The sequence below is a fragment of the Ursus arctos genome, unplaced genomic scaffold, assembly GCF_023065955.2.
Source record: "Ursus arctos isolate Adak ecotype North America unplaced genomic scaffold, UrsArc2.0 scaffold_7, whole genome shotgun sequence".
In the NCBI taxonomy this organism is placed as follows: Eukaryota; Metazoa; Chordata; class Mammalia; order Carnivora; family Ursidae; genus Ursus; species Ursus arctos.
The window spans coordinates 34,051,244-34,077,898 of record NW_026623089.1 but is presented as its reverse complement, the minus strand read 5'-3'; the positions used below and the strand labels follow the sequence as shown (position 1 = coordinate 34,077,898).

The following is a 26,655-nucleotide window of genomic DNA, read 5'->3' as shown; positions in this document are numbered from 1 at the left end:
TGACTGTAAAAAAAAGGGGTGGTGGTGGAACTTCCTAAGAGTCTACATTGGTTTTTCTGTTGTGACTTCCGCTGCTCTTTGGAAGCCATTCAAATTAAATCATGTTTTAGCATAGTAGCAAAATAAGATGTTATTAATAATAGTCATGGTTGGCAATAGTCCTGAAACTGATGGCACCAAGATAGTAGTGAAATTTGACAAAAAAATTGAGTAGACTCTTCAATGGTCATAAATCATCAACTGCACATTCTCTTGTGAGGGTCATTTGCTTACTCTTCCAACAAAGTATTAGAGAATGTACTAAACAAATGTTTATCAAGTCCTCCTATATCCCAGTTACTGGCCTTGGCCAGTGAACAGAAATGAACAGGACATAATACCTACTATTTAGTGACACAGTTTATTGATCAGCAGATTTACTTCCCAGATACGCCTGTTATGTTTCCCTGTTGGTGCTTTTTAGTGAATTCAAACTCAATGTATGATTTCATCAGTATTTTCAAATGTGGAGCAGTATTCGAATATGAGTCCTGTTCCATAATTGTAAAATAGACTCCCGTGTATCCTGAGCAGTCATGACTACTAATTTTAGGCTTCTGATACCTTTGTAAAGACATCCTTAGGATTTGGAGATTGGCATTAACTCTAAGGATATGCCTTCTCATGTTTTACCTGGCCAGTGAGAACATGATCAGAATATACCCTGCAAAGTTTTTTTGTTTTTGGTTTTTTTTTTTTTAAGAGTACTTACCGGAAGACTCTGAACTGTTCTGGAGACCATAAGAATGAGGATTTCATCAAGGATTAGCCCTCAGAGTTTGAGAAGCAGCTTAAATCTAAAGGTTTTGGGTGCCTGGGTGGCTCAGTCGGTTAAGTGACTGCCTTCGGCTCAGGTCATGGTCTCAGGGTCCTAGGATCAAGTCCTGCGTCGGGCTCCCTGCTAAGTGGGGAGTTTGCTTCTCCCTCTCTCTCTGTCCTGCTTGTGCTCTCTCTTGCTCTCGCGCACGCTCTCTCTCTCTCTCTCTCTCAGATCTTTATAAAAAAATCTAAAGGTTTTGCCAAACTCCCAAAAATCAAAGATTTTAAAATTTGAAATAGCTCCTACTGACCTCCTCTAAATAATTTTTTTTTTCATGCCAGGAAGTGGCTTCAGACCTTCAAAAGCTTGCTCTTCATCTAGTCTTTTGGGATAGCAACATGACCTCCACTCACATATTGTAGTCATTACAATGCGACTTTAAAAACATGCTGATTTCAGAAGCACCTGGGTGGCTCAGTTGGTTAAGCATCCACCTTTGGCTCAAGTCATGATCCCAGGGTCCTGGTATCGGGTCCTGCATCGGACTCCCTCTCCCTCTGCCCCTCCCCCCTGCTCATTCTCTCTCTCAAATAAATAAAATCTTTTTAAAAAAAAATAATTAAAAAAATAAATTAAAAAAAGGTGCTGGTTTCTGCTGTCAGTCTCCAGACAGGTTTCAGTGATCTTAATGGCTAGAGAATCATGTTGATAGAAAGTTATGGAATTAGTCATCTGTGTCTCGGACTGTTGGTAACTATGTAGCTATAATAACTTGACCATTTCCACCTGTATCTTGTCCCCAGCTAAAACTTTAGTTTTAGTATTCAGTCTAGTATTCTTTCATACATGTCAGTATTGAGTCTCTTTAACTCTGGTTTTAAGCAACCTTCTCTTCCCAAATGATACTTTAACAAAAGGCTACTACTACTGGCTGCTTGGGTGGCTAAGTCAGTTAAGTATCTGCCTTCAGCTCAGGTCATGATCCCTGGGTCCTGCTTCTCTCTCTTTTTCTCGCTATCTCTGTCTCTCTCTCTCTCAAATAAATAAATAAAATCTTTAAAAAAAAAAAAAAAGGCTACTACTTGACCTGTCTTTAGCTAGATTACCGATCCTTTAGAACAGATACCTTCCTAATTGACACTGTTTGTTGCAACAACCACATGTTCAACTAAAGTTATTTCTGTGCCCACCTCACCTTTTTTGAGAAGTTAGCCTGTGAGTCACCATTTTGATTACGTCAGATATGTTGATTATCACTAAAAAATAGTGATCTTCCTAAAAGTGCTTGGGCATATAGAGTAACTTTCTAAAAGAAGAGGTACTTTACTAATTTTTCTTTATTCTGATTACTTTTCTCTTACTCTCTAGTTTAAGAATTCTTTTCTAAAAGCATTTCCTCCATGTGGGTACTGAATGGCTGCAATAGCAGAACCATCAATTGGGGCGACTGGATGACTTACTTGAAGAGAACAGTAAGATCAATGACGCCCAGGCAGAGATAAGGAAGACTCAAGTCAGAGCATAGTCGCAAGACATTTGGCCTTTTCCTCAGAATTTTCCTTCTTGGCTTCTGCAATGTCATTCTTAATTTTACTTCTCATCTCCTTTTCTCATACTATGATACATTAACTCAGCAAATACCAGTAAACTGCTGTGCGCCACACGGTATGAAGGCCACTGGGACGGTAATGATAAACTAAGAGAGACTGGTTCCTGCCTTTTATGGAACTTAATAGTCCATAAGGAGGTAAGTAAATAGTAAATTCCAATTTTAGAAAGTGCCAGAGGATATTGCTGTGAACAACAAAGACAAAAATCCTCATTTTTCTGCAGCTTGCATTCTAGTGGAGAAGAGGGAGAGACCAAGTAAACAATGTTAAGATAAGAAGTAATACTGGTGGGTAGAATGGACTGCTTTAGGTAGGGTTGTCAGGGATGGCCTCTTTAAGGTGGCGACATTGAAGTGGATTAGACAATAAGTAGAAAGAATAAATAGGGATGACTACAGTGAATAGTGAGAAATGCAGAGCACAAGGGAGGAGCAGTCTAAGCAGAAGGGCAGCATGTACCAAGTCCCTGAAGTAACGTTGATAAACTGAAAGAAAGCTGGATCATAGCTTGGAAAGTGAAGAGTGGTATGAAATGAAGTTAGGCAAGTAGGTAAGAGCCAGTTCATGCAGTAGGCCAGTAGAGTGATTGAATTTTATTCTGTGAGATTACTGGGAAGCCAGTGAACTATTTTAAAGAAATACATCATTGACATTATAATGATAATATAATATTGGTACATATTATATCATGGTTTAAATAACTTAATAACGATGATTGTTTGTTTTTTGGTGAGTTTTTTCTGTTTTGTTTTGTTTCGTTTTTTATGTAGGCTCCACCATACCCAGCATGGGGCCCAGCCTGGGGCCTGAACTCAGGACCCCAAGATCAAGACCTGAGCTGAGATCAAAAGTCAGATTCTTAACCAACTGAGCCACCCAGGCACCCCTTGATGATTGGTTTTAAAAGGTCACTGGGGACGGAAGTGGAGAGGCCCAGTTAGGCTATTGCAGTAGTTCAGGCTGGAGACAGTAGTGGTTGGGTCAGATCAGGGGTCATTGGAAATGAAGGGAAGTTTGGGAACATGTTGAGTTTGAGATGCCTTTGAAATATTCAGGTGGAGATATGTCCAGTAAACTATCCGGAACTTTCAGGTGAAAAGTCTAGCTGCACTGGAGATTTAAATTTGGCAGTTGTGTATCTAAATGGTATTTAATGCCATAGGAGTAGATGAGATAATCTAAGAAGGGAAAAAAGGGTAGAGACCTGAGTCTGGAGGAATGCTGACATTTAGAAATTGGGTGGAGGAGGCAAGATGGCCTCAGGTAGATAGGACTGTCCAAGACTTGAACTCCTCTTCTGCCACAAACGTGTTTTGTCTGCAGCCTTCCCATCTAAGTTGATGCCAGCTCCACCCCTTTATCTCTCAGTCCAAAATCTTTAATGTCATCCATGATTCCTCTCTCACTCTCACCTTTTCATCCCTACCTTCACCCCACATCCAATGCATAAGAAACTATGCTGGCTCTACCTTCAGAGTATCCAGAATCTGCCACTAATTATTCTAACAATTGCCACCAGATTCTTAGAGTGGTCCTTGAGCCTATATATCTGGCCCTCATTTCTTCTAACCTTATCTCCTACTTTGCTGCTGCTTTCTCACTCAGCTCCAGTCACTCGGGCCGTACTGTTGGCAGTAAGGCTAACTCCTTGTCTTTCAAATGTTGCCATCTCAACAACACCTATGGTGACCTCCCTATTCAACTTCATAACCCACCTCCATACACACACCTGATCACTCCTTATTCTGCTCTTTTTCCTGTTACCTTCTAGCATATTTATTTTTTGCATTTATTGCTCATCTCGCCCCATCTCCACAGAATAGAAGTTCCTCAGAGGCAGGGATTTGGTCTCTTGTTCACTAGCATGTCCTAGGCACCAAAAAAAGTGTCTGTCACATAGTAGGTATTCCCTGATCATTTGTTAAATGAGTGGATGAGACAGGAGGAAAACCAGGAGCATGCCATGAAATGGAAATTTTGGACAGGCTGTTTCAGCAAGGAAGGGAGTACTTAGTTGCCACATGTTGTTGAGAGGTCTAGTCAAATGAACACAGACATATGTCTCTTGGGTTTGGCAACATGGAGATTTTAAATGACCTTGATGAAAGCAGTTGAAGAAGCAGAAGCCAGATTTGATTTGGAAGAAGTGTGAATAGGATAGAATTGGTGACAGCCTGTAGAGATTTGATTATGCAGGGGAGCAGAGAAATGGAAATTTGAGTTTAGGGGAGAATATTTTCCATAAAATGGAAGATGTAGAGCATGTTTACATACTGTCAAAAATGATCTAGTAGAAAGGAAGAGGTTGTTGGGAGTGGGGAGAGAACAGAGACCTTGAGAAGATAAGAAGGCACTAAAGTGCAAGATGAAAAGGGATGGATTTTGATAGAAAGTACACTTCTTTCAACAAAACGGATAGAAAACTAGTGCTTTGTAGTCAGCCTCATTTATTTTCGTGCATGGCTTCAAATGCCATCTTGATGGTCACAGCTCTCGCTCATACTGGTTTCCTGAGTTCAAGATCTGCAGAACTTTCTACTTGGTGTTTGATCCACAAGCACCTCACTAAGCATTTCCAAAACCAAATCATCTTAACCCACGGAACCTGTTTTGTTTCTCAGAGATCTGGTAGTCACCCCCATTCCTTCTCTGTCCCCAAATTAAAGAAGTCACCAGATGCTGTCAATTTTCTCTTTTTAGCTACTTCTGGCAACATTGTGTACAATAGCAAAAAAATTGTAGCAGCTATCCATGAGAAAGGAACTACAGATCTCTGATTGATGATGGTTTAAGATTGTATGATTTTACAGTGGTGCAAAAGTGGAATGCATTCAATAGAATCCATACTTCAGATTTTGAATTTTGATCTTTTCCTGGGCTGGCACTATGCGATACGATACTCATGATGTTGGGCGGGGGCATTGAGGTGCTGCCAGTCAGCCATGCAATCATGAGGGTAAACAACCAGTTCACTTAAAGCCATTCTGTACAACCATTATGTTACTCTTTTTCAGTATAGTATCCAATAAATTTCAGGAGATACCCAACACTTTATTATAAAATAGTCTTTGTGTTAGATGATTTAGCCCAATTGTAGACTAATATATAAGTATTCTGAGCTCATTTAAGGTGGGCTAGGCTTAACTATGATTGATGTTCAGTGGGTTAGGTGTATTTTTGACTTAAGAGTATTTTCATTTTAGTGGGTTTATCAGGATATAACCCCATCAGAAGTTGAGGAAGATCTATAGTTAAATTATGATACTTCCAACAAATAAAATAGGTACTGATAGGAGTTGATTTCTAGGATATTAGATTTTTTTAAAGAAAGATGCAGGACAGGTTTTTTCTCGTTGTTTTTAAACACTACTAGGTATTTGCTTGTCCTTCAGTAACCACTTAAAATGTGTAGCAGTATTTTTCATACTATTTCTAAGAGATGCCTCAGCAATACAAGGATAATTTCCTTTGGAAATTGGGGTCTTTGTGAGGGCTTTTGAAGGAGGATTCAACCTGAATTGTATTGTTACATTGAATTCAGTTAATTTGCAACCGTATGGGTGCCAGTATGTACCAGGCATTGGGTATTTTTGCAGTGATCATGCCATATTTTGGAATTTTGTAAGATTTCATTAGGAATTATTAGCTCAAAAAGATATTTGCACCCCCCTGTTCATTGCAGTGTTACTTAAAATAGTCAAGACCTGAAGCAGCCTAAGTGTCAATTGATGGATGAATGGATGGAGGAAATGTGGTATATGTGTATATATATATAATGGAATATTATTTAACCACAGAGTGAAATATTACCATTTGTGACATGGATTGACCTGGAGCACATTATGCTAAGTAAAAGAAAGAAATACTGTATGATTTCACTTACATGTGGAATCTTACATAATAAAACCCAAACTTATAGATGGAACAGATTGGTGCTTGCCAGAAGTAGGGGATGAGGGGTGGGTGCATGGGTAAAGGAGGTCCAAAGATACAAGCTTCCAGTTACAAAAATAAGTAAGTGCTGCTGATGTAATGTACAGTATGGTGAGTATAGTTAATCACTATATATTTGAAAGTTGCTTACAGAGTAGATCTTAAAAGTTCTCATCACAAGAAAATTTGTAATTATGTGTGGTGGTGGATGTTGACTAGACTTACTGTGATGATCATTTGACAGTGTATATAATTATTGAATTATATTGTATGCCTGAAACTAATACATTTTATGTCAATTATATCTCACTTTTTTTTTTTTTTAAGATTTTATTTATTTATTTAACAGAGAGAGAGACAGCGAGAGAGGGAACACAGGCAGGGGGAGTGGGAGAGGAAGAAGCAGGCTCCCAGCGGAGGAGCCTGATGTGGGGCTCGATCCCATAACGCCGGGATCACGCCCTGAGCCGAAGGCAGACGCTTAACCGCTGTGCCACCCAGGCGCCCCATATATCTCACATTTTTTTTTTAAGGACAAAAAATGATTCCATTAAAATCTGCTGCCTGAAAACAGTTTTAAAAAACACTATTCACTGTTCCATAAAACAAAATCCAGATGCTGCCTCAGTATGACATATAAAAGGGTCCTCATCTGGCATCTTACTAATTGGCATTCTGTGTCCTATTATGAATGATCTGCTCTTTCATGCTTCCATGGCTGTGTACATTTTGTCTCTTCTGCTTGGACTGCAGTGCTCTTCCCTTGTTCCAGTCCTTCCCCTCACTTTTCTTCTCCCCATTCTCCTAATGACCCCTTGATTTTTCTGTAAGCCTTCAGCTCAGATGTCATTGTTGGAATCCCCTCAGGTAGTCCTTCCTGTTCTCTGCTTTCCCCCAATTTGGGTATTCCCTTCTTTGGACTCTAGTAGCATTTTTTTATATACCTCTAATACGGCAGTCATATTGTATTGAAATTCTTGGTTCTTTTTGTTTCTCCCTGTCTTAAAGTGTGAGCTCTTAGAGAATAAGGAGAATCAGAGATACAAAGATACTCATCTTTGTGACATGAAGCCTAGCAATATTAAAACATAGGATCTCGTTAATCTTTCCAGCCATCTTCTTCCATCGGCTGCAACTGGGCCATCCCCAGGCATACACCTTAAAAACATACTATCGCTGCTTTCTCATTCAGCTCCCACTCTGGTCTTAGAAGAACTGTATTCAGCCTTGTGGTTTTAAGAATATTGGGGTAAAACTTCAGATGAGTGAAAAGGGCCTTTTTTCTCTCCCACCACACACGTATACCTCCCCGTCTGCTTTAACATATCCCTGAAATTGTTTTCCATTTCTTTTCTTTCTTTCTTTTTTTTTTTTTTAGCGTAAAAAGGTTTTAAGTGCTGTTATGTGAGAATGAGAATTGTAAGAGATTGAAATTCATTGGTACTAAATCTGTAAACTAGTATAAATGAGTTGTAGGGCTTTTTTTGTTTGATACGGGGGCAGTTATAGCAGAACTGTGGGACATGGTTTTCTAAAGGAGGCCTCCTACCTAGAAAGAAGTTGCTTGCGTTGTGCATGTGACAAAGTAGGGGCTCCTTTGAAGACACCTGATGTCACACCTTTGCCTGGGATCACTTTTATCTTCACTGCATAGACAAATATAAACTGTAAGTAGATTTATTTGTTGCTATCGCATAGTCCCCCAATTTAGTGGAACCATTTTATATAGCAAGAGTTACACACTTAAAAAGTCTGAAAATGTATGCTCCTAAATATGCAGAACTCCATATTTGCAATTAGAAATGCTGTTATAGAGTGGAAAACATTTGAACTTTGGGCTTTCTGTCACGTATTTCATAACCATTCTCTGAAGTTAGTAGTACAGTTGACCCTTGAACAATGTGAGGGTTGGGATGTTGACCCCCTGTGCAATCAGAAATGTGCATATAACTTTTGACTCCCCCAAAATTTAACCACTAACAGCCTACTGTTGACCATAGAAGCCTTACTGATAACATAAACAGTGGAGTAATACATATTTTGTATATGTACTGTATACTGTATTCTTAGAATAATAATGAAGAGAAAATACATTCACAGTACTGTTAAAAAAAAATCTCCTTATAAGTAGACCCATGCAGTTCAAACCCATGTTGTTCAAGGATCAGCTGTATTACCTAAACCATTAGAGAGACCCTTGGCTTTCTCATTAAGATTATTGATATATTCCAGATCTTTTCGTTATTTTTTGAATTGTTGAATCTTTTGTTATTATTCATCCAGAGGCATTTTAGCATGGCTAAATGGCTAGTATGTATCGATACTTTATTGATACTTATCGATACTTATTGACACTTTAGCATGGCTAGTACTTATCAATACTAATTGATATATTTTCTTTGGCACACTTAAATGTGGATAATTTGCTTTCTTCTAGGTTTTGGGCGGAAAGATGTAGTCGAATATTTGCTTCAGAATGGTGCAAATGTCCAAGCACGTGATGATGGGGGGCTTATCCCTCTTCATAACGCATGTTCTTTTGGTCATGCTGAAGTAGTCAGTCTCCTTTTGCGACATGGTGCAGACCCAAATGCTCGTGATAATTGGAATTATACCCCCCTCCATGAAGCTGCAATTAAAGGAAAGATTGATGTTTGCATCGGTAAGACTATTTACTTTCCAGAATTTTCCTGAAACAGTTTGTAACTATTCTGAGTCTAAGTTGAATTCATTTGTTAGTATGATCAAATTCTGCCAGGCTGAATTTAAATACTAAAGAACACTTGGTGATTTAATCTAATCATTATTTACTGAGTGTCTGCTTTTATATGGTATTAAGCTTAAGTTCTTTAAAGAAGAGAATACAAAATTCCTGTTCTCTAGAAATTTAGATGCTCCTGGGAGATCAGACACATGAAGAACCAGGTAAAGTCATGGTGGAAGTGAACAGGAAGTATTAGAGGGAACTGAGTACAGTGACTTGGTTGGAGTCAGGTTGCTTCTTCCTGGAGTCTTTCCTGGAAGTAGTGGGAGAAGGATTAAAAAGGTAGGTAGACTTCTTTATAAAGAGCTTTGAATTCCAGGTTAGGGAGCTTGATACTGTTATGGAGGTAGTGTGGAATCATTGAAGATTTTTAAGGAAACAGTCTGATGAGAGTATATTTTCAAAAGAGTGATCTGGTAGGGGGCTAGGTTGAATAGATGGCATCAGGGAGACCAGCTAGGAAGCTGTAGAATAATCCAGATGAGAAATGATGAGGGCATGAAGTAGGATTATTGTAGAATAGAAATGGCAGGATAAGTACATAAACATTTGAAGGACAAATTACCAGTCATTTAGATTGCTTTAACAAATGATAGAGGATTTACCTGACAGGTTGATCACTGACAGAAAATTATCATTGAAAAAATTGCTTATTTGAGAGTTTTCATTAATCTGGTATTGACTTTTCTGAGCCTACCAGTCAGGGATTTGGGACTTTGCTTATCTTAGCTCTATTTCCTGATGCAAAACAGGGACGGTGGAAATCCTTGGGACAGATAGAAAACCAGGTCTGTGCACTAGGAAAAGTCCAGGTGCTTTAAGCTAGACTTAACTGTTCTCCCCTTATCCCAAAGCCCCAGATCACTATACTGGTCCCTAGCTTAGTTCAAGTGAGGTCATTTATAAAGACTCAAAACACATTATCTAGTAACCTCTGCCCAATTCTCCTTTCCTGTGTGTTATTTAAGTTGCTACTCCTGCTGCTTATAGTCCTTTTCTAGTTCCTGAGTCTCAGATGTATAAATAATCAGCTTTAATAATGTAGGGTTTTCCAAACATAGTTATGTCTTTACTGTCCAGTATGGTAGCTGAGGACTTGTAATATGGCTCATTTGAATTGAGATGTACTTTTTACATACCAGATTTCAGAGATTTACTTTGAAAAAAAGGAGTGCAGAAATCTCAGTTTTATATTGATCACAATATAAATAAAATATTGAAATGACAGTACTTTGGGTATAGTGGGTTAAATAAAATGTGTTTAAAATAATTTAACCTGTTTCTTTTTATTATTTTTAGTGTGGCTACTAGAAAATTTTGAATTACATATGTGGCTTACATTTTATTTCTATTGGCCAGCACTATTACAGGTAGTAAGTAGTAGAGTAGAATGAATATAACCCTGTCAAAGAACAGGAGGTAGGCTCCCCTTTCTGCATCTATTTGCCTGTCTTTCCCCAGCACCTTACTTACAGAGTGTGCTAGAATATCTTTATATAACAAATAACAATACAGAATATAGCACAAGTCTTTTTTTTTTTTTTTTAATGTGCTCTGGGATGTAATATAACGGTTTTGATATGGGGTTTGTTAATCCTACAGAGAGTATTTTTTTCTTTTTTAAAGAATTTACCTGTATGAGTTCATTTTTTCTTTTTTAATTCCACAGATCCCTATTCCTGGGCTATCTATAGCTTTAGAAATTCCGTTTTTGTTATGATAGGACAGTCTTTAACATAGGCAGTCGTTCATTTGGAATGAAAGAACATGCTTTCAAGCAAACTAGCCTTTTATTTCCTTATATACTCTTATCTGTCCTTAGTCACAAAGCAAAGGAAACCTGACATTGAGCTTAGGGGACATTTATTTAATGTGTCTTGTACATAAAATAATGCAATATTTTATATAATCTTAATCTTTAAGATATAACATTTAGCATGCTATCAGGATATGAAAGGTCTTTAAATAACTCCAACACCTCTGGACCAAAATTTTTGAGAAGATGATTTACTAAAATCAAATTGTCATGTTACCATTTTGAAAGGTAGTGTTGCTATGTTGCAGTGCTCTTACAGCATGGAGCTGAGCCAACCATCCGAAATACAGACGGAAGGACAGCATTAGATTTAGCAGACCCTTCTGCCAAAGCAGTGCTGACTGGTAAGTCTGTGTACTCACTTCGGGTATTCTACGAAGAATATAAAAAATTGAGCTTGCTAGGTAGACAGTCTGCTTCCTGCAGTTAACGACTTCAACTAGATTTTCAAAATACTCTCAGTTCAGTTGTTACTCTTTTCTACATCTGGACAATTGGCATTTGATTCTTGTCTAAGAAAAGTAAAGCTTTTTTTTTTTTTTTTTTTTAAGATTTTATTTATTTATTCGACAGCGAGAGACAGTGAGAGAAGGAACACAAGCAGGGGGGAGTTGGAGAGGGAGAAGCAGGCTCCTCTCTGAGCAGGGAGCCCGATGCGGGGCTCAATCCCAGGACGTTGGGATCGTGACCTGAGCGAAGGCAGACGCTTAATGACTGAGCTACCCAGGCGCCCCATCTATTTTTTTTTTTTAATTGGTGTTTAAATTTGTGCTTCCGGCCTTATTTCGGTCAGGGGTAATAGATAATTGTGTGTTACTATCATGTATTCAGGATATTTTTTAAATGTCCCTGCCTTTTCCAAGCAAAAATGAACAATTGGGACTACATCAAAATAAAAAGCTTTTGCACAGAGAAGGAAACAGCCAACAAAACTAAAAGGCACCCTACAGAATGGGAGAAGATATTTGTAAATGACATCTCTAATAAAGGATTACTATCCAAAATATATAAAGAAATTAGAAAAATCAACACCCAAAAAACAAATAATCCAATTAAAAATGGACAGAAGACATGCATAGGCATTTCTCCAAAAAGACATATGCAGATGGCCAACAGACACGTGAAAAGATGCTCAACATTGGGGCACCTGGGTGACTCAGTCAGTTAGCCTCCCATTCTTGATTTTGGCTCACGTCATGATCTCAGGGTCGTGAGATCGAACCCTGGATCAGACTGCATGTCCAGCATGGATTCTCTCTCTACTTTTCCCTCAGCCCCTTCCCCCACGCCACTCTTGGGCGCATGTGCGCTCGAGCTCTCACTCAAAAAAAAAAAAAAGATGTTCAACATCACTTATCATGAGGGAAATGCAAATCAGAACTACAGTGAGCTATCCCCTTACACCTGTCAGAAAGGCTAAAATCAGCAACACAGGAAACAACATATGTTGGTGGGGGTGTAGAGAAAAAGGAACCTTTATGCATTGTTGGTGGGAATGCAAACTGGTGCAGCCACTAGGGAAGACAGAGTGGCGGTTCCTCAAAAAGTTAAAAATAGAACTACCCAAAGATCCAGCAACTGCACTACTGGATATTTACCCAAAGAATACAAAAACACTAATTCGGGGCGCTTGGGTGGCACAGTCGTTAAGCGTCTGCCTTCAGCTCAGGGCGTGATCCTGGCGTTCTGGGATCGAGTCCCGCATCAGGCTTCTCCACTAGGAGCCTGCTTCTTCCTCTCCCACTCCCCCTGCTTGTGTTCACTCTCTCGCTGGCTGTCTCTATCTGTCAAATAAATAAATAAAATCTTTTAAAAAAAAAAAAACACTAATTCAAAGGGATACATGCACCCTGATATTTATAGCAGCATTATTAACAATAGCCAAGATACAGAAGCAGCCCAAGTGTCCATCCGTAGATAAATGGATAAAAAAGAAATAGTATATATACACAATGAAGTATTAGCCATAAAACAGAATGAATTCTTGCCATTTGCAACAACATGGATGGAGCTAGAGAGTATAATGCTAGGTGAAATGTCAGTTAGAGTAAGACAAATGCCATATGATTTCACTCTCGTGAGGAAATTAAGAAACAAAAAAACAAGCAAAGAGGGAAAAAAGAGAAACCAAGAAGTAGACTTCTTAACTATAGAAAACAAACTGATGGTTACCAGCAGGGAAGGTGGGTGGAAGAATGGGTGAAATAGATGATGGGGATTAAGGAGTGCGCTGTTGTGGCAAGCACCTGGTGATTAAAATAAAAACTTTAAAAAAAAGCTTAAAATATTTGAAATCTCAGAAATTAATTTTTATTGACCAGTGAATAGGTTTATGAAACATCTCCTTTTGAAATCAAAGAATTTATATTTCCAAGCTGGCACTGCCTAAAATGCTACTTTTCTAGGCATTGTAGTTGTTCTGATAAAAATTTTTTGTAACGTATATGGTTTTATGATAAGGTTCTATATAGGCTGTCAGTTTTAAGAAGTAAATATTTTAAAATCTAAAAAAAATAAAATAAATGTCCCTGACTTTTCCAGATAACATGTTTAACCCCTTTATGTACTATTTTTTAAATATATTTTAATCTTTTTTTTTTTTTTTTTTTTATGAAAACCTTTCAAAAAGCTCTAACTGTTCTCTTTTCTGAACAGAGGATTCTGGGCATACCAATTTCAGTGCCTTGAAGAATGTCAGTTATTCTCTCATAACCTGTTCATGTCTTTGGAACCTATTAACATGTATAAGGCTTAGTCTCTAGGTTCATTTTAGACTATCAAGCTTTTTTGAGTAGTAGTATCCACTTCACATGTTTCTCCCTCATCAGAGTGTTTCCTCTTAAGAAGCTCTCTGCCATACTATTTTCTGGATTCTTATCTGTGTGATCACCATGAGAATCAACGTCGGATCTAATATTCTAGAGTCAGAGGAGTTCTGCTATGAACTCTTGTGCTTGGACTTTGTGATATTTCTTCTGGTATTACTGGGAAAATTTAGATCAGTCCCCCAAAAAGGTTCTAGAAAAGCAAGCTGTTATTATAACTATCACTTCAGTGTTCAATTCTCCCTTCACTATTCCATACTATATTCCCTGCTTTTCTCTTTTTAAAAGATTTTAGGACTCAAAGAATCCTTGCATTAGCAATCAGTGTATATTTGTATTGTGGATAGCAGTTCGGATTTTATTTCAACAAATCAGTAAATACGTCTGTTATGTTAAATTATGTTAATTTAAGTTGTATTCATTTTAAAGTTTTGTTTGTATTCATTTGTAAATATGGAGGCTATAGGCATAAAGAGTTTATATTTAATCCTGTTTTTATTTGTATATATTTAAAGTAGCACTGTAATTTTAGTGTTGGAAAATCTTATGCATTCATAAAAATATTAACAATTATGTCTAGTTTGTAATGCCATAGATTGTCTTTTGTTACCTCAATTATGGCATATTGGATTTTGTTTTGTGTTACTTTTGAATGAAGTTGTGAGTGCATTTTGTCCATTGCACAAATAACATATTGGTTTTAGGAAATTTGAGGAGTAAAAAGAAAAGTAAAAGCCCACCAGTAACCTACCACCTAAGACAAACTTTGTTGAAATTTTGGTATATTTTCTTCTTGGCTTTCCTTTTTTGGTGCATATTGTTTTCAAATAGCTTCATTACATAACATTGGATTTTTTTTTTTTTTACTTTCATAACAAATGTATTCCATGTTCTTCATATAAATATTTTTAAACTGCACGATAATCTGTTAATTAATCATTTTCTATTTGTTGGAAATTTATTTCTAAATTTATCTACTTTATAGTTCATGAGGATCGTTATGCATTAAACTGTTATTACTTTTGTGATTAACTTTTTAAAAATTTTTTCCCCCTAATTCACAGGTGAATATAAGAAAGATGAACTTTTGGAAAGTGCCAGGTGTGTACTGGTGTTATAAATATGTATCGTGAATAACTTCATCATTAATTTTTTTAAATAATAAGGAAACTTTAAAAAAGAATGAATTTTTGTTTGATCACATGTATGTCTCCAGATAGCATCTGATGAAGAATACAAATTGCTAATACGTTTTTTTTGTGTGCTAGGAGTGGCAATGAAGAAAAAATGATGGCTCTACTGACACCATTAAATGTCAACTGCCATGCAAGTGATGGCAGAAAGGTACTTCCTTTTGCAACTAAGTTGTGTTCATCCTCCCGGTAACATGAAAATGCATTTGTCTTAGTAAAAATTAAAACATTTGATGAGAATGCTGATACTTTCTTTTAAGCAGTAATTTGGATTAATTCTTAAACTTAGTAAAATTTTATTGATAATAAATAGTTGTTTGCTTCCTATTTACAATAATGAACTTAAAAACTTTTATACAATGCCATCAGTAAATATGTAGGATTTTGTAAAACCAAATTGATGACTATGAAGATACAAAGTTTTTTTCTGGATTTCTGGTATTGTATTTGGATTTTTACTTTTACACACATTTTTTAAGCTATTGTAATTTCATTAATTTGTCTGATTAATATTTCAGTCAACTCCATTGCATTTGGCAGCAGGATACAACAGAGTAAAAATTGTACAGCTGTTACTGCAACATGGAGCTGATGTCCATGCTAAAGATAAAGGGTAAGTAAGCATTGGGGGAAAATGAGGATTTCTTAAATGTTACTGTCTTTATAATTATCTCTGTAACCTTATAAAAATCTTCTTGCTAAACAGTATAACATTATTGAGCTTTTACAATATGCAGATTGCTCTGAGGACACAGGGAATTATAAAACCTTAAAGCTACCACACATAGGACTTACACTACACTTCCAGAAGCAGGAAAAGATACCTAACAATATAAGTTCTCTACTAAGTGTGAGGTGATAATAGAAATAGTCCTGTAGGAGTTCCCAGGAGGGAACTGTCAGTGATGGCTGTACTGGACAGAAAATCCTTTGGGGGAGGTGATACTTGAGCTGGACTCAGCTCAAGAAAGCAGAGAGTTTAGGGAACATCATTGTGTGAGAGAATTTATGTGAAAGGATGTGCTAAAGCAGATACTACAGCATATTTAAGAAACAGTGACTAGACCAGTGTGGCTGGGGAGTAATGAAGGTTAGGGTTGGAGAAGTAGGTAAGAACCAGGTTTTAGAGGACTTGGTATTCTAGTCTAAGGAATTCACGCTGTGAGCCACAGTAGCCGTTGAAAGATCTTAAGCAAGGGGAAAGATTCGTTCTAAAAGAGTTTTAGGGGACACATTCTGGGTAGTAATGTGTCAGGTAGTTTGGAGAGAAAGACCAGAGTCAAAGAGCAGTGAAAGTAATCATTGTAGGGGTTCAGGCGTAATGAGGATCCATAATAATGTTGTAGAGGAAGGGAAATGAAGACACAGGTGCAAGAGATATTATAGTGTAAGAATGGGTAAGATTCATTGACTGTCGATGTGAGGAGAGAGAAAGGAATAAAAATAGAACTGCATTTCAAATTCTGAAACTGAACAACTGATACCCAATGATACACATATTAAAATCCAGGAGGGAAAATTATTTTGGAAGAATTATTTTGGAACCAGAACTCTTGGTTTTGTGAGATGATGAAGGAAACTCAAGTAGAGACAGCCAGTTGATAATTGGAAATGAAATTGGTGGTCAGGAAGGAAATCCTACAATAAAAACTGGTGAGGGGTGCCTGGGTGGCTCATTCGGTTGAGCATCTGACCCTTGATTTCCACTCAGGTCATGATCTTGGGGTTGTGAGATCAAGCCCTGCGTTGAGCTCCACACTCAGTGGGGAGCCTGCTTGAGTGAGCACTTTCTCTCTCTAAAATAAATAAATCTTTTAAAAAAAAAATGGTAAGGAAAGCCATAAGCCTTTAAAGAGCGGACAGGTAGAATTACAGACTGTGAGTGGCCATTACTCACCAGAGGCCATCATGGCAGTGTCTGGTAATTAGTGAGTGATGCCCAAGGAAGAGCAGCTTGAAGGTACAGGTCAGGATTTTAAGGTTCCACTGTACCTTCCTATATAGGAAGTTCTTTCTCCGTTGCTATCATGAAGGAATTAGGTTTAGTTTATTAAGTAATTTACGCTACAGAATCTGAAAAAAAGTTTCAAAGAAGAGCCAGTGTTTGAGCTCTGAGTTTGGAAAAGATTGTAGAAGTAAACCAGGAGGGAGGGAAATCTGTTTACACCAAGGGGACAGTATGCCCAGAGGCATGGAGGGAACTGCACGTGGTTGAGCATACCATCATTGAAGGGTAAGGCTCCAGAGAGTCAGACTATTGCATGCCAGGCTAAGCAGTTGAAACCAGTTTTCAAATGCAAGGAAGAACCAATGAAGGACATTAAAACAAGGAGTAACTACATTAGGGGGCACGTGGGTGGCTCAGTCGGTTAAGTGTCCACCTCTTGATTTCGGCTCAGGGTGGTAGGATCAAGCCCTGCATGGAACTCCACACTGGGCATGGAGCCTGCTTGAGATTTTTTTCTCTGTCCCCCACCCTCTGTCTCTGTCTCCCCCTCTTAAAAAAAAAAGAGTAGCTACATCAGATTTACTTTTAGAAAAATCTGGCTACAGTTTGGAGGCGAAATTGAAATAGGAAGCTGAATAGTACAGGAAGAAATAATAAAGGCAGTGGTGGTAGCCTTGGAGGAAAAAAAGGTGGATGTGGAAGAGACTTGGAAGTTAGAATTGTTAGAACTTAAGTGTTCAGATGGATGTTAAATTCTGTGCATTTCTATTAGAAGATCACAAAAGCTGTATGCTATTTAAAGCTAAGTGTAAATTTAAGTTAATTAAAATTAAATAAACTAGGCCTATAGGGAATCTGTATTAACACAAGCTTCTTTTCACCTTCCCCCCCTATTGTAGTGATCTGGTGCCCTTACACAATGCCTGTTCTTATGGTCATTATGAAGTAACTGAGCTTCTGGTCAAGGTTAGTTCCCTTCTGTTCTTCTTAGAATTATATAAAATCATTTGAAATACATTATATACCTGTTTACTATGTGTTTTTAGTGCTTGGTGGATGGGTAGATATAGAAGGAATATGTATAATCATAAGATGTAGATGATTGATAGGTCAAACATTTGACTGCTTTGAGATTTTTGAGATACTTTAAGATTTTAAATATAAAATAGCACTGTCATCTTGTGAATAGCACCTGAAGTGATGCTGTAATTTGTGGCTAACGGTGAAGTTTCAAAATTCTTGAAAATATCAGAAAGCAATTTTTAGTGATTCATATATATTATTAAAACCAGTCGTTACATTTGCAAGATCTTCCCAGTTATACTTTGGGTTGCAGAAGGCTCATTTGTAAGCTGCGCTTCTTCCAATATGTTGGGAGGCTCTTGTTTAACAAACACCCTCCCAGGACTGAAAACAAACTTATTTTGCTCCCTGTTGGATGAAAATAGAAGATACATACTCTCCTTCAGAGTAGATACAGGAATGTTACCCACACCTATTTCCTTTTGTCCCCCAGTTTCTACACATATATTTAACCACATTCTTGAGGCTTCTCTTACTCTTCACCATTCTGCCCCTTAATACTTTTCCTCATTTCTAGCAGCAGCCGTCATGGGTAGTATATTTGTTTCCAGTGCCTCCGTGCTTGCTTTTTGGCATGTGCTACAACGGAATATCTTCCCGTAGAAATGACTTCAACGATTAGATAATCTGAGTAGCCCCTAAGCCCTTTTAAATGTATAAGGCAGCTACAACATTATACATTTGTAGCAGTAATGCTTTTCTTATTGTAAAACTGAATCTTGAATTCAGTAGAACATTTGGAATGTTACCGTGGATAAAGGCGAAACATGAGACAGATTGCATTGGGACCTACAGACAACTGAATGGTGTTTTCCTAAGACCCGATGTTCAGTAAATAAGAATGGCAGGCTGACTAGAGGTCATATGTATAGAAGAGGTTAGCTGAGGTGAGGGTGCAGTTACCAGAGCAGTCAGGCTCAGGAGTGTCTGGATTAGGCAAGTAGACAGAGACAGGGAATACAGGCAGGAGGTGTAGGCAACACTGAGTCAGTTGGCAACCCTTGCTAAACAGTTGGCTAGCAGAAGCTGGCATTTAACTGCAAACATTCACTTAACTGCTTTTCATGACCTGGACACTGTGGAAATAAATCGTGATGTAGTTGCTTAAGAAGCTAAGGTGATTTTATGCCAGTAGTAGAAGTATAGTGTCAAAAGCAAATGTAACAACAGATGCAAAGTACTTTTCTCAGAACACATTGAGACTCTGTTGTTATTCTAGGCACTCAGTAATTTCTTTAATGGAGCTTTTAAACTGAAGCATATTTAGCTGAGGGCCATGAGGGTGAAAGGAAATCTAGAAACCATCTGATAAGAAAGATGAGTGACGGAGCTGAAGGTGTTTAAACTCAAAAAGAAAAACGTAAGAGTTGCTTTCAGATATTGCCAAGAGTACTGATCTCTTTTGCTCCAAAGAAGACTGGTAGATCAAAGTTTAAAATACATATTTAACTTAATGTGGAAGAGAATTTCTAATAAGATGAGTTATCTAGTAATTATGAAAAGTCATGTTAGTTGAGAATTAGTACTGAAAGTACTAAAAGAGTGAGTAGCTCATTTGCCATCTGCAGGAATGCTATGGGAAGGAATTGTGAGAGATGAGAGATTGAGCTAGAATGACTTCTCCAATACTTGGAAATGGCTGAAATTAAAAAGACTAACAAATACCAAGTATTAACAAAGATGGAGGAACACTAGAACTCAAATACTGATGAAGGCAGTGTAAGAATACTACAGCCACTTTAAAAATAATAATACAGCTACTTTAGAAGACTATTTGTCAGTTTCTAATAAAAGTAAACCTGTATCTAATGTATCATCCATCCAGCAGTTCCGTGCCTAGGGACATAGCATGTGTCCATAAAGAGACTTACAGATGGATGTTCATAACGCCTTATTCAAAATAGTCAAAAAGAAATAGTCCAAATGCCCATCAACAGGATGATGGGTAAGTGAATTATGGTCCATCAATACAGTGGAATACTATTCAATAAAAACTATTGATACAACAACATGGATGAATCTCAGAAACATGGTGTGTGAAGGAAGGTAGACACAAAAGTACATACTGTGTTATTCTATTCTCATGAAGTTCAAGAACATAAATCTAATGTGGTGCTAACAGAATGGGGGCATGAATTATCTATAAAAGGAACGTGAGGGAACATTCTGGGGTAATGAAAGTGTCCTATATCTTGAATTGGATGATGGTATCATGGAGATCTATGTGTGTGTGTATATATATATATTTATATATATGTATGTATATGTACAATATAAAAGAACTGTTTATTGTATGTAAATTGTACCTCAGAAAAGGGAGAAACTTAGAAAAGGTGCAAGTTAAATCTAAAGCTTCATAACTGTTTTTAACAATAAAAGAGTTAAGTAAGGCCCCTGTACATAAGCCTAGCAACCAGCTACTGGTTTTCCATAGGGAAAAAATGTATTTCCGAAATAATAGGTTTAAAAAGTGAACTTTTAAGATATAGCCTGTTTAAGCTTGCATGATGTTAAATTACACAGTACTAATAATTCTAAATTCTCTTTAAAAATTGAACACTAAATATATGCTTTACCCTCCCACCCCCTTCCAACCCCTCAGCATGGTGCCTGTGTAAATGCAATGGACTTGTGGCAATTCACTCCTCTTCATGAGGCAGCTTCAAAGAACAGGGTTGAAGTGTGTTCTCTTCTCCTAAGTTATGGTGCAGATCCAACACTGCTGAATTGTCATAATAAAAGTGCTATAGATTTGGCTCCCACGCCGCAGTTAAAAGAAAGATTATCATGTGAGTATAAAATGATGAATGTTCAACCAGGATATTAAAATACCAACAAACTAAAAATTTGTTCTTTCTCATTTGTTTTTAGAAATTTTTAAATAATGGAAAATTTTCCTTACCCGTGGGTATCTATTGTTCATACTAGCATATTTAGTCATCTGGAGGTTTCTACTCATTCTACTGTTAAGATGCTATGAAAGAAAATATATTTGTATTTTTTTTTCAAGTCAAGTTAAATGAGATGGTATGTTTTTGAAAAGAATGAATTTGCGTTTTGTTCCCATCTTTGGTGTGAGTTTCTTATTAGTCTGCCTTGTTATTCGTAGGATCGCTGTCTTGTAAACATGGTCCCCAGATCTTAACCATCTAATATTCTTTGGTATCTGGCAGTTCTTTGGTTTTCTGTCTGTAACTGAAGTAAATGTAGTGAGAAATAGCCACCTAGTTCAGATACAGTATTGTTGTACATTGATAGGAAACTTGTATTAAATTTGTATTATTCTGAAACAATAAAGGATAATGGGTGGTTTCACAAATCTGATGAGTAAAAGAGGAATCTTGAGAAAATACTCTTTCATTTATTCATCAGTAGGTGGTTCTTGGAAATATTCAGTTTTCTAGCCACTAGTTCTCTGATGTGTGAGCAAAATCATCTGCTACCGCCATGATGTTAGTGTATGAACGATTGATCACGCTTTGTTTTATTTCTTTACTGAGAAAAGTTCTCTGCTTTGGAAAATTCTTAGAACTCTCTGGTCTGGTAATATATTGCAGTACTCCAGATTCCTATAGACCAAAATAGACCCTGAGTTGGCCATCAGCTAGATCTGTGTATATGTTTAGGGATAAATTATATCATAACTGAGGGAAACTGGTATAGCACTGTCTCTTGGGGGGTTATATTTGGAGAATATCTTTAGAGCTTTTATTTGACTATTTTGGTCAGATTATTTTGAAAATAATTTTCAAAAAAATGCTAAGTATCTTTTACTAGCTAAGTCCCATCAATTGACATGTTTTTCTCTTCATCTAGATGAGTTTAAAGGCCACTCATTGCTGCAGGCTGCACGGGAAGCTGATGTAACACGAATCAAAAAACATCTCTCTCTGGAAATGGTGAATTTTAAGCATCCTCAAACACATGAAACAGCATTGGTAATATTTCAGATTGAAGTTTTTAAGATGCAATAACCAAAAACATGTTGAACTAATCATAATGTCCTACTTCTAGTAATAGATTTGTTTTTAAAAATCTGTGTTTTAAAAATGCCTGAACATATATAAAGAAAAAATGTCAAGCAGTACAGAAAAATAGACAATCTCACCCCCCCAAAAGGCAGTACTATTATTCATTTGAGTATCCTTCCAGAAAAAAAATTTCATTCATATACTGGCGTATGTTATATGTAGCTTTTTTATTATTGTAATAGTACATATTGTTTCCTTATTATAAAAATTATAAATGCTTGTAATTGAGAATTTTAAACCATCTGAAAGTAATGAAAAAGAAAATAATTCTGTCATCCATATAACAACCACTTGGTTTTCCTTCCAGTATTATAATTTTTTTCAAATTTAGATCTGAAGTCTGTATGTATCCCCTCTATACTATGTAAATAAAGTGTCTATGTGAATAGAGGCTACTTCGCTGATAGAGGTAATAACACTTCCGTGGAGCTGTAACAAAGGAGATGAAAATTGGGCAGTCTATAGAAAAGCAGTCAGAGAAGAATGAGAGCTAGTAGGGATAAAGTGATGGAAGATAGGAAGGCAATGGTGTAATCAGAGACTACCTTAGAAATACCAATTTTTTAAAAAAGATTTTTATTTATTTATGAGAGAGGGCATGTGAGCAGGGGGAGGGGCAGACTGGGGGAAGAGGCAAGGCTCCCCACTGAGCAGGGAGCCCAGTGCGGGGCTCAATCTCAGGACCCTGGGATCATGACCTGAGCCGAAAGCAACACTTAACTGAGCCACCCAGGCTCTCCAAATAGCAATTTAAAAGGAACAAAATCAGTCTTGCTGTATGAATTGCAGAATGTGCTGTGGGGGAGGGAAGAGGACCCTAAATAAACCAGTGTGTTTCAGGGCAAATTTAACTCATAGTCTTACTTACCTAATGTTTTATAGGTAATTAATTTTCTTGGTTATTGGTTAATTTTCTTCCTTATGCTATGATGTAAACTATGTGAAGGTTATGTAGAAACATATCTATAAAACATATTAAGCCTTCTTCTAACTTAAGTTGTAAAAAATGTCCAAGTAAAAAAATTGCAAAGCTGCAGACTATTAAGAAAGGCTAGTGCAAATTTAAAATCACAACATTATCAAGATGGTGCAGAGAAATTTAGAAAGACTGACAGGAAAATTTTCTGGTCTGAAAAGCTAATACTACATATTATCTCTCCCTAAATATTCTGCTATTAAACAACTTATTTTTGTTATTAACCTCAAGACATACTAGGAGTTAGGTATTGGTGGATAGTTTTGGTGCAGGGGCAGTGTCTTTCAGGTTTCCAGGATGGGTCAGAGGAGTAGGAGTGCGATTTTGAAATGGGCCTGATCAGGAATTCTTGGAAATAAATGATTTGCATTCTGTGTACTATCCCGATAGATGTCCTGGGAAGATACTCACAACATACCAAAGTAGCTATGTTTACCAATTAGAAATGGTTTTATTGAAGGCAAAGAAATGATTTTGGTGACAGCAACCACAACAAAGAATGAATCTGAAGCAAAGTCATGAAGATCAGATAAGCTTTACAATTAACAACAGGTTAAAATAAGAGAACAAATTTCATATGTACTGCGTATTTAGGCGTATGGAACAACTTAACAGTTATCCAGAACTTTTATTCCATGAATTCCCAAGCTTCAGTTTAACTTCATATTTTTACATTGACCTAGTCATTCATGCATCCAGACATTTATTGAACACCTGTTGTAAATGACTATCATCCCCAATATTGGGGATGCAAAGATTTGGGACATGACCATGAGATACATTCTAGGTGTATAACTAGCAAATCCCTACCTCCTGTCTCCTTTGCTCTTTGATATACCATAGATATAGATGCTATAGACTCCAGCTTAGAGTATATCATCTTCTCCCATTGATTTTGACAAACAGGTAATCCAAGCTCCTTATTCTATTTGAGCAACTGGTTGAGAAAGAAGTAAATACTAATCTTGTCAGCTGTTTGATCTGTGCTGTTACCAGGCAGCCTCCAGAGCTGATGAGTGTCTTTTATTACTTGATGTAAAGAAACTCCAACCTTTGGACTGTTTTATTAATTAAACTTTTAAAAATAACATAGACACCATGCTATGTGGGAATAGCTTTGAAAGGAGTGTTGGTGACATTAATTTAAATTTTCATCACATCAGCAGTGGCTTTTTTAAAGATACAGGGCAACTATAAAACTTGATCAGAATATTTAGTAACATTTCTGATAAATAAGATTTGCAGACCCGGCCAGAATTTGGTAATTGTTATACGTTCTATCCAATAGAAGGTCTTTGAGTAGCAAAGTCAGGTCAAAAATAAAACAAAGAGGGGTGCCTGGATGGCTCAGTTGTTAAGCATCTGCCTTCGGCTCTGGGCGCGATCCTAGCGTTCTGGGATCGAGCCCCACATCAGGCTCCTATGCTGGGAGTCTGCTTCTTCCTCTCCCACTCCCTGCTTGTGTTCCCTCTCTCTCTGGCTGTCTCTCTCTGTCAAATGGATAAATAAAATCTTAAGGAAGGAAGGAAGGAAGGAAGGAAGGAAGGAAGGAAGGAAGGAAGGAAGGAAGGAAAAGAAAGAAAGAAAAAGAAAGAAAGAAAGAAAGAAAAGTTAAATAACTTCTTAGTTGTTCTTGATTGTAAACACAAATGTTCTTAAGTAAAAATTAGTTACATATAGGCCTTGATTAATGCTGCAATTTAAATTATCTAGCATTGTGCTGCCGCATCTCCATACCCCAAAAGAAAGCAAATATGTGAACTGTTGCTAAGAAAAGGAGCAAACATCAATGAAAAAACTAAAGAGTAAGTCTACTTTTAGTAATTAAAAATTATTGGCACTTTTTTTTTTTGAAAATACATTGATTGGATGACTTTTTCTTTTTAAGATTCTTGACTCCTCTCCACGTGGCATCTGAGAAAGCTCATAATGACGTTGTTGAAGTCGTGGTGAAACATGAAGCAAAGGTATACTTCCTCTTTGGTAATCTTTGGTAATCCAATGAGTTATTTTCTGTTTAGCAGATGAAACTCCTGGCTTCCTAAACTGTTTACTCTCTCATAAGTATTACTTTTTTCCTGTTAATCTATACTTAAAAATAGTCTAGCAGATACTTTATTTGATTTTTTGCTAGAAAGCCTAAGGATTTACTCAAAAATACATGCTTCCTATATATCCTTCCTTCTCCATTTCTTTTAGTCACACCCCACTGGTCAAGTTATCCTTAAGGGCTTTTTGTAATGGAATACTCTTCATAATATCCTCAGCTAGAAACACACTGATTATGACCAGTCATCTCCAGTCTTCTCTCACTCTTGTCTTCTGTTCCTTGGCTACCATGATAACTCTTGTTGTCTGCCCCAGCCACAGTCTTGCTCTGTTATTTCTGTGACTAAACCAAAGGACTTGGAACAGAAGGAAATAAATTATTTAAATAATTTGATGGAGGGGCGCCTGGGTAGCGCACTCGTTAAGCGTCTGCCTTCGGCTCAGGGCGTGATCCCGGCGTGCCAGGATCGAGTCCCACATCGGGCTCCTCCGTTGGGAGCCTACTTCTTCCTCTCCCACTCCCCTGCTGTGTTCCCTCTCTCGCTGGCTGTCTCTCTGTTACATAAATAAATAAAAAATCTTTAAAAAAAATAATAATAATTTGATGGAAAACAGTTCCCAAGTCAGTGTTCTTTAGTTGGCATTTGTATACAAAGCATTTTATTCTTGAAATAATTATGTTTTCATCAGGCTAGAAATCATCATTTCTTACCTAGGAACTTTAAAAAATACTACTCAGTAAAAGATACACATGGCATCCCAGATTGGAAGAGATAACAGTCCCCTAATTCAACAGTTTTGACAGGTTTTAGCCACGGATCCTTGCCTTTTCCAAACAAAATCTTTAGTAGAAATTCATTATGTAACAATGGAGCTGCTCTGAATGAAGGGAAAAGAAAGGAGTAGAGACCCTTAGCCCTTGGGTGACCCCAGGGCTCTTCCCTAAAGGTGCTTTGCAGAATAGTTTTCTGACATGTCTTTCCTTGGGTTCCCACTCATGGAACCATTTAGAATTCTTTCTACAACTTCTTGTTTGTGTTTCCTCTCAGTGTCCTAATTTCTCTTTGGTGGAATTCTTGATAATGTATAATCTCAGTCTTTCCTATTGTAAATTATTGAATAAAATAAAGTTTATTCTGCTTGACTGCTTGGCATATCTCGTCTATCTGTTCTGTAACTTTTCATTGATTGCTTTTTTTCATACATGTGGTGCATTACTAGAATATCTGGATGCGTATTAAATCTCGGTTGTGAAACTCAGTGAAACAGTCCTGACTAGTGGGGCCAACCATCTAGGTTTGTCCAGGAACTGAGGGATTTCCAGAAACACAGGACTGTCAGTACTAAAAGCGGGGAAGTCCCAGGCAAAGCAGGACCAGTTTGTCACCCACATCTTAACACAAAGTGGTACCCAAATAAAGTTTTCAAGTGGGTGTATTTCACATTTCAGTGAGTTTGGGTATGTGAATAAGTGGATTAATTGTCCTGAACATTTTAAATCAATTTTCAAGTCCCCTAAGCTTGGAGACTAGCAATTTATAATCCAGTTTTGGTTTCATTGAGAAAGTCTTACTATATTCCTGTTCAAATATTCTCCAATTCCATGAATATGAATTGGACTATGTCTC

At 37.2% G+C, this 26,655-nt stretch overlaps 1 protein-coding gene across 5 annotated transcripts in view; it reads left to right on the top strand.

Annotated features, from left to right (window-relative positions):
• The window catches only part of TNKS2 (tankyrase 2), a 73,047-nt gene that overhangs the window by 5,160 nt on the left and 41,232 nt on the right, over positions 1 to 26,655 (top strand). For all 5 annotated transcript variants that reach the window (XM_057308508.1, XM_057308510.1, XM_057308507.1 and 2 more), the window contains exons 2-11: positions 8,780 to 9,004; positions 11,171 to 11,266; positions 14,812 to 14,848; positions 15,016 to 15,091; positions 15,459 to 15,553; positions 17,788 to 17,854; positions 20,574 to 20,760; positions 21,788 to 21,909; positions 24,692 to 24,783; positions 24,867 to 24,945. In XM_057308508.1, coding sequence (XP_057164491.1) covers positions 8,780 to 9,004; positions 11,171 to 11,266; positions 14,812 to 14,848; positions 15,016 to 15,091; positions 15,459 to 15,553; positions 17,788 to 17,854; positions 20,574 to 20,760; positions 21,788 to 21,909; positions 24,692 to 24,783; positions 24,867 to 24,945 — 1,076 coding nt within the window. The remainder of the gene's footprint in view (positions 1 to 8,779; positions 9,005 to 11,170; positions 11,267 to 14,811; positions 14,849 to 15,015; positions 15,092 to 15,458; positions 15,554 to 17,787; positions 17,855 to 20,573; positions 20,761 to 21,787; positions 21,910 to 24,691; positions 24,784 to 24,866; positions 24,946 to 26,655) is intronic.